The following is a 14,510-nucleotide window of genomic DNA, read 5'->3' as shown; positions in this document are numbered from 1 at the left end:
AAGAGGGAGGGGGAGGGGGAGGAGGACGTCAGGAAGTCGGAGTGAATTTCTACTGCGTTGGCTATATATTTAGAGGGAAGGAGCTGACTGTAAGATGAGGAAAACCTATGCGTTGGCTTTGTGTGGCGGCCTGCTAAGGCTGTCATCCAAAGACTTTCTCTTATCGCGAGATTCACTCTGTCGTGGGCGACTAGCTACCACCCACCGATTTCTCACTACAACTATTCTTCCCCTTGGCTCGGCTTTCAATTCTTCAGCTCACCAGCATCACGCTTCCCGTTGGTACAAGCTAAAAGTTATCAGTCTTTCTCTTATAACTCGAGATCATATCGGTAAGTGGCCAACTCATTCCCGTCAAAAAAGAGAACCCGAGTTGTGTGACCAACCAACATGCCAACCTTTGTTACCAGCAGAAGTCAAGCCATCCTACCTCAACTTATTTTCCCACATGTCTCGAAAGCAAGACGGCAGCATGCTCCGCTACGACAGAATGCCCAATCGCAACCCCAGCCCATTCGGAAACTTCGAGCTTAAAGCTCGAATTTACAGCTCTTTCGACTGCAATACCGGCCACACCTCCTACTACCTACAGCCGATCCTCTCTGATCCTATTGGCACCGAGGCCGAGGTTATTATCCTCAAAGATATCGAAGAGCGCCTGACTGGGGAGCGGCTGAAAGTGTCCGGATCCTCCACGATCATTCCAGACCGCACCATAGTTACGTTTTCTGGAGCCGACATCGTGGCGATTGGAAAAGCCCTAGATGTGGACTTCGCTCCGGACACAAGAAAAGGCTTTGTGCGCTCAAAATCTCCTGACAAGTATTCAACCAGGGATAGCGCCCGTGGTGGAATTGACAGCCCCTCTGTCACACCAAGAGAGGTCCCATCGAGCAGCTCTGTCATGGCGGACTGGAGACGGTTGTTGGGACAGCTCGAGCCGTGGCCTGGACAGAGGGAGTTTCGGGATTTTGGCAAACGGAGAAGGCCGCCCGGTGGATGGGAGTGGGGGTGTTGATTGGTAGAGCGCGGAGATAATCTTCCACAGGGGGATATACGGTGGTTCTTTATGGTTGTGTTCCTTCAGAAAGACGTCTGACATTTGTTGATAATTTCACAAGAGCTAATGGGAACTCTTTGACACCTACCCAACTACATGCTTTGATTTCCGTACCTCATGGATGCCCGCAACTGCAGTTTCTCGACGCTATTTTGCTATTTACATTCCTTCATTGCCTTAATCTCTTCTTTGACTATCTTCACACCTTGTGTAAGTAACTGGTATTTCTCCACCACATGTCTAAGCTCTCCCCTAATTGCCTTCCCGACTTAGATTCCACATCCACCGTTCACTTCAACCTCACAACCGACTCTTCAGGCACATCTTCCAAAGGCCGAATATTCCATCGGGAATCTACTACTAGTGTCATCTTGTTTTGCCATTCCCTCGCTTTCATCGAGTTCCTGCTCCAACGACATCTTCTTCTCTCGATTTGCCCTGCATATACGAAACCTTACCCTCAATCTTCCTCAGTGCATTGGAGCGTCTGCAGTCTCCCCGACAACCTGCATTCCAATCCAAACTCCAAACCTCAACAGAATTTTTTCAAACCTCGCCTTTCATCCAACCGACCCAGCATGAATGCCATCCGCCTTATCTCCAGCCTCTTTTTGGGACCTTCTGCACCCTCTCGAAAATCGGTGGACCGCAAAGATATAAAAACTCCGCACCCGGGTTGCGATCGGCTACGACTGGGAGGAGCAAGAGGAGGGGGTACTTCCATCTCATTCCCATCAACTCCGTCCCTGAAATCACAAATACCGAGCCCTCCTGGATCTTCCGAAAAGGCGACATCAGGGCTTGGGAGATGATGTGGATGGGTGGTTCAGGGTCAGTTACATCGTCTTCGAGATGCAATGGGATAATGAGGTTGACGCTGGCCTATAATGATCGTTTGGTTGCCGTGTTGTGAGCTCTGGTGCGATGTTATGCTGTGACCTCCGGCTGGATGACTATTATTCGCTGCTGAATGGTGGATGTTGTGTGCCATTTTTGCATTTTTAAATACCATTGAGTGTTTGATGTCACAGTGAAACGATGTCAAAAAAACAATCCCAAGAGCCAGCCAGTAGTTGGTGATCATGGACTTGAAACATGCATGTGAAAAGAGTAAGGTACCTACCTACCTATGCACGTTCCCTTAATCAAGCAACAAACGCTGTATGCAAAGTTTCAAGTATACCGATCTAGATCAATCACTATGACGTAGCTCTCGCTGACCATATGCTATACCTATCCAAGACAAAACGCAGGCACTGATTTTTCACTCAAAACTCAACACTCCATTCAGGAAAACTTTCCCAATCCCACTCTCCTCAACCTACCATTGGCACCAGGCGTCATGGCAACTTCCAATCGCAAATCTACACCAGCGGTACGATCACCACCGCCATACCCACCAGTCCCCCAAACATTCCCCTCCTCAAGCCCCTTCTCTCGCGCCCCCCTCACAACGGCGTTGAACCGCATCCGCATTCTTGAAGCACAAGTCAATTCCAACAAAACAACCATCGACGCTCTCAAAGCCCAGAATCGCCAAAACCAGCAGTACATCAACTGCCTAGAAAAGCGGCTTGCAGATTTGCGAGATGACCTGGGGAAAAGCAGTTCGTCATCATCACCACACGAGTCTTTCTTCACCATTGCCTTGCCATCCCCAGAGTTATCCATCTGCATTCCGCCCGACGATGGCGACATTGTGGTTGTGTCGAAATCCGCGGTGGAAGTCATGGCCAAAACCTTTGGTCTTCGAAGCGGGACAAGCAACGGCATGAATGCCCCCATGTGTGGTGGTGATAGCACCTCCGAAGCCAACGACAGCTCCCAACTTAGTAATGCCAACTCCCAAACCAATACCATGCCCCGAACCGATGCTGCCTCCTCGCCCCTATCTTCCGCAGGGTTGCCAACACCTGCCTCATCGTATTCAAACGGGGTGCGAACCCCTGCATCATCATCAGACTGGGAAGCAGCTTTCTTCCCCACACCCACGCCCGCATTATCAAACACAGCAGAATCTGGAGAAGCAACAACACCACCGGCCCTGAGTGAACACTGCTGTGAATGTGGCCAGTACATTCAGCATGTCTTTGTACGGCAACCATCAGCATACCGCCTTTGCGCAGAGTGCGAGATGGGAAGGTCGATGGTGGACGAGTTCCCGCTGGTAGGAGTCCCAGCCCAAGCGGATGAGGCAAGACCGTGCTCTAGTTCTTATAAGAGTGAACACCTTCCTGTTTCCTGGGGCGAGTCCGCGATTCGTAGATACTGAGGCTTCAGTTCACTGTCTCCGTGTTCGGTTGGGCAGAGAGTGTTGGTGTGTGTAATGTAATCAGCATGATGAATAATATACTTTGATTTCATCACCTATTTACACAGTTCCTCCGGTGGCGCTTGCCGTATTTCATTTCCAGATGGATAGGCCCCTCACGTCGTCATGGTTCATCAGACCCAGGACCCCCTCCTGCCTGCAGCGGTTTCCTAGCATAGATGACATGAAAAGTAAAATACGCATGCACCTTTGGATCCATCAACGCCTTCCTCACATTGACCAACACCATCTCGATCTGCAGCGGCGTCCACCCCAACGCCGCCATCGGCCTCTGGCTCACACCCCTCAGCCCGTCCATCATCGCCGTCCTCAAAAACAACCCGCAAAGTCGTAACCTCTTGTCCTTGGGCCACATCCCTATGGGCGCTTTGTGTTTGGATTTCTTGATGTCTTCGAAGCCAGCCGCTTCGAGCTCATCGGGTAGTTTGTGGACGGCGTGCATGTGCGAGCCCAGGGCTGCGAGCCCGGCGGCCATGTATTTTAGAAAATCCCGTAGGGCGTAGGGGGTCGTGGGGGTGAGGGTGTCGTCGTCGGAGAGGGGGGTGATGTCTAGGTCTTGGATTTCGATGTAGCCTCCTGGTTTGAGGTGGCTAGCAGGGGTGGGTTAGATGCAGATAGATGGTGGAAGGTGGGAGGGGGGGATCCAAGCTTACCGCATCACCCGCGAAAGCAGCGCTTTTGTATCCGTCACGGAGTGCATCACATTTCGGATGTGGATAAAGTCGTACTTGTCGTCCGGGTCGACCCATTCTTCGTCAAAGTCGTCGACGAAGAAGTGGACGTTCTCGGGGACGTAGTTTGGCTGGATGGGGGAGAGGTCGATGCCGGTGACTGTGGTGTTTGGGTATTTGTCGCCGACTAGAGAAAGTCAGTTGTCAGCAGTGTTTTCGGAAGTGATTGATGCGGTTGCCCTTGTCATGTGAGTATGCTTCTGCAGTGTGCACTCATCGACGACTACCGTTCCTGCAAGTCTCCGCACCAATGAATCAAAGGAAACTTTTTGAGCCACTTACCTTCTATTGCCCATATGCCCGTTCCGGTACCTGCCGTAACACACAGCTTGGTCAGCTTCGAGATTTTCTTTTTTCTTTGTTTTCGTGAAACATGACTGGTCGCAACGACGGACAGGAAAGCTCGGTTGCTTGACTGCCCACAGCGGGCATCATGAATGGACGACATGAATCTGGAGCTGGCTGGCCACGAATTGTCTGATTTTGCTTCCTTGTTGAAGCAACCGCTGACTTCCTGGAGCATAACTCTCCCCTTTGCATCCCTCCAGCCTGCCTGCCTTTGCCATTTCGACCGAGGTCATGCCGTACATGAATTGATTCCCGAAACGAAAAAAAACTCACCCAGATCCAACACCTCGGCCCCCTCCTCCAACCTCTCCTTAACCGGCGCATAAAAAAACTCGCCCTGCATCAACAACAAACTCATCGAGTGCTTCATATCATCCCGGTTCTGCTCAATCTCATCATTCGGAAAAGCGTACTTCCCGCTCTTGTACGCGTGATATCTCAACCCCCCCTCATACACATGAGCCTTGATCGAGCTCGTCATCGAAGCCGGGTAGCTATCCGAATTGACGCTGTCGATATCCTCTATCGCCAGGTTGGCGGCCGAGTCAGTCGGGCTTTCAATGAGGCTGCCTCGTGGGCTGATTTGGGATGATGGGGCTGAGTCGTTTGATGTTGTCGTCGTCGTCGTCGCCGCCCTCGCTTTTCCTTTTTCCAATGTCGCTGCTGCTAGTAGCGAGAATCCTGTTGTTGAGTCGGTGCATACCGCCGCCAACAGCTCGTCTTCATCTTGCGAGAGGAGTGTTTCGATTGTCATTTTTGATGATGTGGAGGGCCTGAAGGGAGGGGGGCTTCGGTTTGGCTGTACTGGTGATAATGGTTTTGTTTTTGTCTTTGGCGTTGTTGGTGACATGGCGACGTCGGGTTTGGGTATGGCACCCGTCATGGTGGTGGTGACAGATGATGCGTGTGTGGTGGGGGAAGCCAATTCGTGAGTGTAAGAGAGGGGGATGAAGTCAGGGGATAGGCTAGATCGAAATACTCGGTAAGGGACGAACCCGAGAGAGTGGTAAGCTCGAAAAAAAAACCTAGAAAATCAGATGGCCGGGGTAGGGGTAGGGGGGGGCGGTTCCTCTTTCTTTTACCAGACCTCTGGTGCAATGTTGCAGCCGCGATGGGGTCAGGGTGTGAGCTGGTCCCAAAGCGGGAGTGGAGCGGTACATATTGGCCACCAGGGGGTCCTTGGCATGGCATTTAATAGCAGCCCAGGCTATGCACTTTTCGGAAATGAATGGTGAGGTCAGTCGGAGGTGATGTCCCGGTGAAGATGGACCAGTGCCTGCCCTGTGCCCTTGACAAAGCAGGCAGCAGGTCAAAAGGTCAGATGGCAACGGATGGCGGTGAGTTTCCCCCTCTGTCCCAGTAGTTTGGTTGAGTGCTTGTTGTCTTGGCAAGGGTAGTGCCGCTTGAAGAGAGTGGGGCAGCCCAGCCCGAGATGAACCCAGGTCCACATGCTCGGCTCCCGGCTGCGGGAATCCCGGCGCATCATCCCTGTGTGTGCCGGACCCGGGCGCCTGGAGCGATGCATATCATCATCGAGAACAGTCGAGGACAGAACGGCGGGAAACGGGGAAAACTAGCGATTTATTTCTATCCCACAGCAGTCAACAGCAAACTCGATGTGAGGGCAAATGCTCAATGGGGCAGCCAAGATCGAGTGGGGTTGGCCCAATGGGGGCAGGCAATGATCATCGCCAATCTTATATTTCCGCGTTATCTCCATGGATAAAGCATAGATCTCGTGCAACCCAAGCGCTCCAATCTCGGACGATACATAATTAGACCCTCTTCATAGATGCCGATTCCAATTCACACCATGATGTATCTGCCTGAAGTGAAGCGGCCATCTATGATCACTCAACTCAGCCTCCCCTTGAACCTCTTCTTCAGCCTTTCCTCCGTAATCCTAAAGATGTCCGGAAACCACTTTTTCAGCTCCTCCTCCTCCGTCCCTCTCATCATCTTCACCAAAGCATCCGCACACATCCAGCACAGCACCATCCCATGTCCCTGAAAACTGGTGCTCACCCATAGCCCTTTCTGGTTCGGAACCTCCCCTACAAACGGAAACCCATCCGGGCTGAACCCCATAATCCCAGTCCACTCCTGTCTTATCCGACCCTCAGCATCATCATCCCCCCAATCCCTCCCAAAATACCTCGCTGTCGTCTCTCTCAAATACTCACTTATCCCCTGATTCAACCCCGAATCATCACTCACCCCAAACTCCCTCAACCCCTCCTCCGCCTCCCCCCTCACCAACCCCCCTCCCATGATGACATCCCCTTCCAGCTCACTCCCCTCCGGCCTCGTAATCATGTACTCATACCCCCCCTCATAAATAAAACTGTACGTCGTGTCCAAACACCCCTTCTTCGCCATCTTACTCCCAGGTCTGTGCGCCGTGATCTGCCCCCTCAACGGCACAACCACCCCCTGAAACACCTCCGGCATCACCCCCGCAGCATACCCATTCGTAGCCATCACCACCCTCCCCGCCCTCACCTCCCCCCTCCCGGTCTTCACCACCCATCCGCCCCCATCCCCATCCCTCTTTACCTCGCTAACCCCCGTCTCGGCCTGAACATTCAACCCCTTCCCCTCCATTGACCTCAACAACCCCATAACAAACTTATACGCCGACAACCCCCCGGCCGCATACCTCACCCCCCCTCTCACCTCCTCTCTTTTCCCCTCATAATCATAATCGTGAACAAAGTAGTCCCTTTCCAACTCCTCCTTCCCTAGCAAAATATACCGTCCCACTGGATCATCCCCAGGGAAAACCTCCCTCATTTTGTGCACCGCTTCTTTTGCCTCGTCCCATTGCGCCGCGTCGTAGATGACGTCTGTTGTATCCCCTTCAAACAGATCACATTGGATATTGTTGGTCTTGGCGAATGAATGCACTGCCTTGATGTTATTGTGCTCTAACCTCGCGATTTTGATCGCTTGGTCTAGACCGAGGGAGGAGATGTGGGAGAGGAAGGTGCGGTAGGAGGCTGCTTTGGTGTGTCCTCCGTTTCGGCCTGTGGCGCCGGAGCAGAGGGTGCGGGCTTCGAGGAGGAGGATATTTGGTGGGGAGGTTGTTGTTGTTGTTGTTGTTGTAGTATTATGGGATTGGAGAAGGTTGTAAGCTATTGCTGCGCCTGAGATGCCTGAGCCGATGATTATTGTGTCGCATCGAGACGGGAGATCTGGGGTTGAGCGGTGGGTGGGTGATAGGGTGAGGGGAGGTGGGGTTAGGGTGTGCCAGTAGGAGGTGGTTGGGTTGGGGACTGGGAGGGAGACGGGGAGGGAGGCTCTTTCGTCCATGGTGAAATGAGAAAAGACTGTGATGCGTAGGAATACGAAGGGGGTGTTGAGGATAATGTTGAAGAGAGATTGTTTGTGAGATGTGTAAAGTTGGAGAGTGGAGGGGAGCTTGGTCATGGTAGGTGGGGTAACGTAGGGCGAGGTAACAGAGGTGGGGGTACGACGGTACATCTACATGGTGAGATGCGTTCGCATTTAAAGGTTTCATGCGTTTACTATATGCATTACTTTCTAAGGATGCATGTTGGAGCAGCCTCAGCTGTGGAGCTATGAATGCTTCCTGATAACTTACCAAAAATCATAAGAGAGGTGCCGACTAATCCTGATAACGCAACTAACATAGTATATGAAACTTGAGCAGAAGCATACCACAATGTGCCATGTCACTAGGTAAAAAGGCCTCTTACCATAGCAGAATGCCTGTCTGTCCAGTCAGTCAGGGGCGTGTTCATTTTCTCAGACAGCATGTGAAGATTGCAGAGGCATTCTCAACATTGTCGAGAGGAGTGTTCGTTATTCTTCGATGCCTGCAAAACTGCGGGAGATATTGTTTTAAAGGATCGAGAGGTATGCTTATTATTTTAAGGACTTGGCAGAAAATAAGGATACCTCTGGAAGCGGTAGAGAGTTGTGCTCATGATGTTTAACCCTTTATGGATAGCAGGATACCTACTAGGAAGACCGAGAGGCATATTTGATATCCTCGGTGCTTTGGAAGATAGTAGCAATGTGCTATAAGGTGATAGTCAAGAGGTAATGTTTACTATCATTAGGGCCTAAAAAGATAGCTGCTAGATATGTTATATAACGTTGATGCTGGGATTAAAATTGCTAAATGCTTGGATTGTAACATTCAAGGCTGGGATTGCGACATTTAATGCTGATATCATGTCCATTTAGTGTCCATACAATGCTTGGATGGTGTTTGAGAAATGCTGGGATTATAGGTACCTTAACTACTTAGTGTTACCTTCTACGCTACAGTGAAGTTTCTGCTGGGCATCTGGGGGTTCTCATAATTCCATCTAAACGCGCTCCTAATTCCATATAAATGCACCGCCGCAGCGGAGAGGACAATCAAAATATGGAATATCTGATGCGATGCCCCCTAGAAATCAAATACTCCGGGCTTCCATCTTTCTGGGAAACGGGTCTAGAAACACGTGATGGTGAGTAACTCGTCGGCTCGCCTGTTACACAGGGGCAACCTACGATGTAGAACACAACGCCGATCAGGACGATACCTTCCTCGATGTAGTAGTGTCTCAACCCAGCCTGCTTATCAAGTTGGTGATATGGGAAGATGACAGCAGCGTGAGTTATTGGAGCAAGGGCTGAGAAACCAGTCACTACGAAGCTCATGGTTCTCAAAATCCGATATCTCGGTGACTGAAGATACGGATTCACCACGATGAATCCTGTGACAACCGATAAACCGGCAATCTGTTGTGGGCCAGGGTAATCAGCCTCAGCCCTCCGATGCGTGAAGAGGGAACTCATACCATTGACCAATAGACCGTCTGCAGCCTTGCCTCACAATAATACCCCAGATAAATACCCGACACAAACGACCCCAGAACCTGGACAAGAATGGCGAGGTAGTCTATACGTACCATAGATCGTGGTAAGAACGCGAGTGGCAGAGCAAAGTGTGGTACAGAGAAGAGATTGTGAAGCAAATGACTGAACTTGACGGAATGAGTGACGGAGCGGTGGGCGCTGAAAATGAAGGAGTCGGTGTACCAGTCTGGTACCTCTACGTTGGTGAGAAATTGCCTTGATGTTGCGTCGGTTGTGGCTGCCGGTGTTGGTGGAACCGCCATTGTTAATGGGGGCTACGACTGAGTCTGTCGTAGGTTGTTTGATGGTGTGGCCGTGTTGGGGCCAAGGAGAGTGGCACTCGGGATGATATTCAGAAGTTGTGAGGCGTAGGAAGGCAACTCGAGGGATAGATTTAGCTGTAGAGAAACGGCGTGCAATAGTGCACTGTTATCTACTAACCCCTCTGGACTTTAAACATGACTTCAGATCAAAATGTGCTTTGAAATCTACACATCGTCATGGCCCTCTCATCCGCTTATGATATTCTGCCACTGACCCATGTTGGCGACATCAAGCTTTCTCGACTGACATGGAAGGAGAGCTCGTACTCATGCATTGCAACGCTGCTGTATGCATCAGCACACTTTACGGGATGGAACTATTCCTTCCTACTCATCTCGAACAACGTCTTTGGCGTATCTCGAGTTCTTCTCTCGTTGACATAACCGTGCTTTTCTGGTTCGTTGAGACTCTGGTCAAAGGATACTGGACTGGTGCTATCGAACTGAGTTAATGCTGCTTTTTCTTGTGGAAAAGAAGTCGTCGGGAAACGAGTTGGCTGTTCTGTCCGACGTGGAAAACGGTAGAGTGAAAAGATGTTACCATCACCATGATATGTTAAGACTGAAACAGAGGTCATCGGCGAACTCCGCTTACCCACTCAGCTGCCGCTGAAACGCCGGAGCTCTATATCGACGGTCTACGGATTATATTTTTGTGGTCTCTAACCTATTGGGGAAATGCAGCGCGATGTCAAACACACCCAATTTTTGCTGCAATTTGCATCGATGAACATAGCGATTTGATTTCCAGAACTTTGCCTTTCATTTTCAGCCGATACGCGCATGCTCCAGGACCAGAAATAATATAGAAAAAAGGCAGGAAAATGAGCCCTTTTCATTAATGGAAGCCGCTTGGTTAAACAGAGGGTCAGGGTTTGTAACCACCACCACTGTCATCATCAAACATCACCACCACCCCCTCACCACTACACCTTCACCGCCGTAATATCAAGACCCTCACTCAAAACCTTCAAAAATCTAACTCAGCATCGATTTCTAGGAACGACTGGCACTGTCTTACGGTCATACAAGCTGCACGCAAATTTACCTGCGGTTTGCATTGTGGGGAGAAACGGGTAAATCTGCAACGTTCAACCTAATGAGGTTAGAAGGCCGTGAAAGTATAACCTGGGGGGCCGTAAATATAGAGGTCCCGCTGAAACCTACCTGCCGCTTCCCGTTAGCGCATTCTGGAACATCGTCATCTGGGGACCCCTGGCCTGGGCTCAAGCAACCGCGAAAAAAAAGCGCGCGGGATGGCGGACGGGGGAAAGCCGTTTTGGACGACTGCGGGGTTCCAGAATTTTTTTGGAACAATCCCATTCCCTGGTGGGGTGGGGTTCAACTGATTTTCAGATCCAAACTTTTTTTCTTGCATGCTTTCTGACTGATAATTTCTTACTTTCTCCCTCTCCCTTCTTTTGAAAACTGTGAATATTATCCCCCTCGTGTGAATTCCCACGTCCCGAAAGAGAGAAGAGCATTCGCTTATCGGGTATCATCGCAGCGTCGTAAATAACCCCGCCTGAAACCGCGACTTATAAAATCCCCCCACCATTGCCTTCCAAGTATCCGACGAGGACCCTCATCAACGGTCAAACACCGACACAAAAAACCCAAGAAAACCAGTCAAGATGGTCGAGAAGCTCTACGTCACGTACAACGATGTTAGTCTACCCGTTCTTTTACCCGCCCACCTACCTTGTGTTCCCAGTCCACCACACTACCCCACACCATCACTAACATGCCCTCCCCCAAAAGGTACACAAACTCTGCCAAGAGTCCGCCATCCCCATCCTCTCCGAGTTCAAGCCTGACCTCATGATCGCCATCGGCGGAGGCGGCTACGTCCCCGCCCGCATCCTCCGCTCCTTCCTCAAGCAGCCCGGCAGCCCAAACATCCCGATCCAGGCCATCGGTCTGTCCCTGTACGAGCAGCTCCCCAACGCGGCCGACCAGGTCGTCGAGCAGGTCGGCCACAAGGTCACGCGCACCCAGTGGCTCGACCTCACGGCGCTGGGCTCCATGAAGAACCTGGTCGGGAAGCGCATCTTGATCGTGGACGAGGTGGACGACACGAGGACCACGCTCGAGTACGCCGTCAAGGAGCTCCAGAAGGATGTCGAGGAGGTGAGGGCCAAGCTTGGTGTGGATGAGAAGACTGAGTTTGGAATTTTTGTGCTTCATGTAAGGTTTCCCTTTGACTGAGAAGGTGAAGTGAATGGTGACTGACAGAAAAATAGAACAAGGACAAGCAAAAGCGCGGCACCCTCCCCGAGGATGTCACCAACGGCCGCTACTGGGCCGCGAGGACGGTCGGCGACGAGTGGATCTGCTACCCCTGGGAGGCCATTGACATTGACGAGCACGATGCCAATGCTGCTGCTGCCTTGGCCAAGAAGTCTCAGGCCTAAATACGGGGATGATAGCAACCTAACAACCCAAAAAAAAGAGAAAATACCCAAAAAACAGAAATAGCATTGTGTTCCCGTGATGATACCTACGGAGTAACGGAAGAATGGGGAAAGCCAGCGGGGGTTTTCTGAGCATTACTTGGAGATTTTGACAGAAGGGGACATGGCGTCTGGGGATGCTTACACGGGGACGGAGAGGTCATAGATGGGGTGTTGATCCTATGACATGGGTTCGAGGAGTTGGAGGACAGCAGCCAGTTCAGGAAAAGCCTTGGATATATATAAACATACTTGCGACATCAGCCTCCCATGGACATACATAGCAACCCGCCTCAAGAATCACGATGCACTGAGGCCACAAAACTGAAAGACGCGCAACCCGCGTCAATTAAAAAATCACCCATACCTCCCACCGCAACTTGGCCATGAGATCTACAACAGTCCGCAACTTCCATGGGTATTCAACAAACAAAAACCACCGCCACCACCAATAACAAAGGGACTCTCTCTAGAAGGGTTGACAAAAGGAGGAAAAAACAGTTCCTGATATCGTACAGCATCGTCACACGTCTACCCACAATCTTAACCCCCCAAAGTCCCCTCCCTAGCATGCTTCTCCTTCAACTTCTTCTCCTGCTTCATAAACTCCCTAATCCCCACCGGCACGTTCTTGTACAGCTCCTCATCCCAAAGATCTCTAGTTGTTTTCCCATCCGCATCCCAATTCGCGACCGAGCCACCGCCATCATCCTCCATAGTAGTACTAGTGGTATTTGTGCTCTCTATACTGTCCTGCGTAACCCCCACCTGTTCTCCCACTTCTGTCGCAGCCTCCATCCTCGCTTCCGCAAGTTTGGACTTTGCAGCCCAATCCTCCATCTCGTCACGAAACCGATCCCAGACGCAGTTTACACACCCGCTCATGCAGCAATTGTCTGGTTCATCTGGTTTTGGGGGCACGAGGACACCGTTGATGAGGCGGGATTCGGATTTTATGCGGGCGAGGCGTTCGGCGCGCTCGGCGGGGCCGGCGAGGGAGGAGCCAAAGATTACTCTTGTGCGTTGGGAGTTCTGTTCGGAGGCCGTGTTAGAAGGGAGTTCTTCTTTCGAGGAGGAGGTTGGCGGTTGGTCGGAGGGGAGGAGGATAGCGGGGTTGGGGCCGGATTTGGGGGTTGGAGGAATTGTGGTGGATGATGAAGAGGAAGAAAGTGGTGATTCTTGGGCAGAAGAAACAGCAGAAGAAGAATGGGGGGAGGAATCAACGGACTTGGTTCCGGTGCTTCGTGGCTTGCGGGTGCGCTTCAACGGCTTCTTTTCCTCGGCGATGGGGGCCTCGACTGGCTTTTCTTCCTCGACGGCGGCGGCCTTGGGGGAGGGCTTTGGCTTCTCCTCCTTGGGGGGAGCGGGGGCGGGTTTGGTGGAGGGTTTCTCCTCGGCGTTGGGGGCTTGCTTCTCGGTCGGCTTCTCCTTTTCGGCGGGGGGCTTTTCGGCGGGGGCGGGGGCGGGATCGGGCATGGACTTGGGGTTGGATTGGGAGGTGACGGGGGGCTCTTCGGGCTTGACCTTGGGGAAGGGACCGGAGGGGGTGCGAAGGACGGATTCGTAAAAGGGGCCGATCGGGTGAGCTTGCTCCTTGGAGGGCTCAATGGGGGTCGCGGGGGTGGAAGCGAATGCGCGGCGGGTGGGCTGGTTGCTCAGGGCCCGGCTCATAGCGCGCGCGGCGGGCTGCGCAGTGAAGATGGATCTCCGCATTTTTTTGGGGGAGTCTGAAGTGTGGGTGCGAGTTTAGAGTTTGCGGAAGTCTGCAGGAAGCGGAGGAAAAGAAGCGTTGGCGGTTGGGAGAGGCACCCGGGGACTTTGGGGGAGAAAACGGTTACTTATCGGACGAGATTTCAATTGTGGTCGAGGCAGGGGTCCATTGCGCTGCGGGACACCGGATTTCAAGAATTTGTGCCGAGGACATGCCGCTAACGTCATGGAAAGCACGGATCACCTGTCAAGAGCAAATCATCCACCTTGACGACTGCACGTGTCAGATCACGTGTAGTCTAAGAGGTTCAACATCAGTGTTTACATTGCCATGGCGGCGATTGCGATATGGTAATTGAAGAGAGCGTCAATTGCCCTGAGGCATACAGCACTTCATATTCTCTCAGTAGCCTCTATATTGTTAGAAACACTAGGCCTTTTCAGCACATCTTCAACCCGTGATACAGTAGCTGTACATTTAGTCCATCAGACAGCCTTTTGGCCTGGTCTTGGCAATTTTCCAGCACAGCAGCGCAAAGCAACATCCCGACCACATCAACCCAGCGCGCAAGCACAACACAGCAGATTTGACGCGTCCGCAACTGTCTTCTCGCGCCAAACCTGTATGCGACCATGATTAGATAGACAACATCTGAATTACGCCACCATGGAAACTTCAGC

At 51.7% G+C, this 14,510-nt stretch overlaps 4 protein-coding genes across 4 annotated transcripts; 1 reads left to right on the top strand and 3 right to left on the bottom strand.

Annotated features, from left to right (window-relative positions):
- Positions 1–3,495: 3,495 nt before the first annotated feature.
- PODANS_4_3180 (uncharacterized protein) lies at positions 3,496–5,354 on the bottom strand (the record flags this gene model as incomplete). The annotated part of the gene is made up of 4 exons (XM_001905817.1): positions 3,496–3,982; positions 4,046–4,250; positions 4,406–4,637; positions 4,758–5,354. 4 exons carry the CDS (start codon positions 5,352–5,354, stop codon positions 3,496–3,498), a joined length of 1,521 nt encoding a protein of 506 aa, XP_001905852.1.
- A 971-nt stretch (positions 5,355–6,325) lies between these two features.
- PODANS_4_3190 (uncharacterized protein) lies at positions 6,326–7,900 on the bottom strand (the record flags this gene model as incomplete). Its single annotated transcript, XM_001905816.1, has 1 exon — positions 6,326–7,900. The coding sequence occupies one exon, from the start codon at positions 7,898–7,900 to the stop codon at positions 6,326–6,328; it is 1,575 nt and encodes a 524-aa protein (XP_001905851.1).
- Positions 7,901–11,300: 3,400 nt separating this feature from the next.
- Positions 11,301–12,080, top strand: PODANS_4_3200 (uncharacterized protein; the record flags this gene model as incomplete). The annotated part of the gene is made up of 3 exons (XM_001905815.1): positions 11,301–11,333; positions 11,428–11,853; positions 11,910–12,080. 3 exons carry the CDS (start codon positions 11,301–11,303, stop codon positions 12,078–12,080), a joined length of 630 nt encoding a protein of 209 aa, XP_001905850.1.
- Positions 12,081–12,662: 582 nt separating this feature from the next.
- Positions 12,663–13,832, bottom strand: PODANS_4_3210 (uncharacterized protein; the record flags this gene model as incomplete). Its single annotated transcript, XM_001905814.1, has 2 exons — positions 12,663–13,134; positions 13,348–13,832. 2 exons carry the CDS (start codon positions 13,830–13,832, stop codon positions 12,663–12,665), a joined length of 957 nt encoding a protein of 318 aa, XP_001905849.1.
- Between the last annotated feature and the right edge of the window lie 678 nt (positions 13,833–14,510).

Source organism: Podospora anserina, chromosome 4 (genome assembly GCF_000226545.1).
Source record: "Podospora anserina S mat+ genomic DNA chromosome 4, supercontig 4".
NCBI lineage: Eukaryota > Fungi > Ascomycota > Sordariomycetes > Sordariales > Podosporaceae > Podospora > Podospora anserina.
The sequence above is the reverse complement of the archived record's forward strand: the minus strand, read 5'-3'. Positions and strand labels throughout refer to the sequence as shown.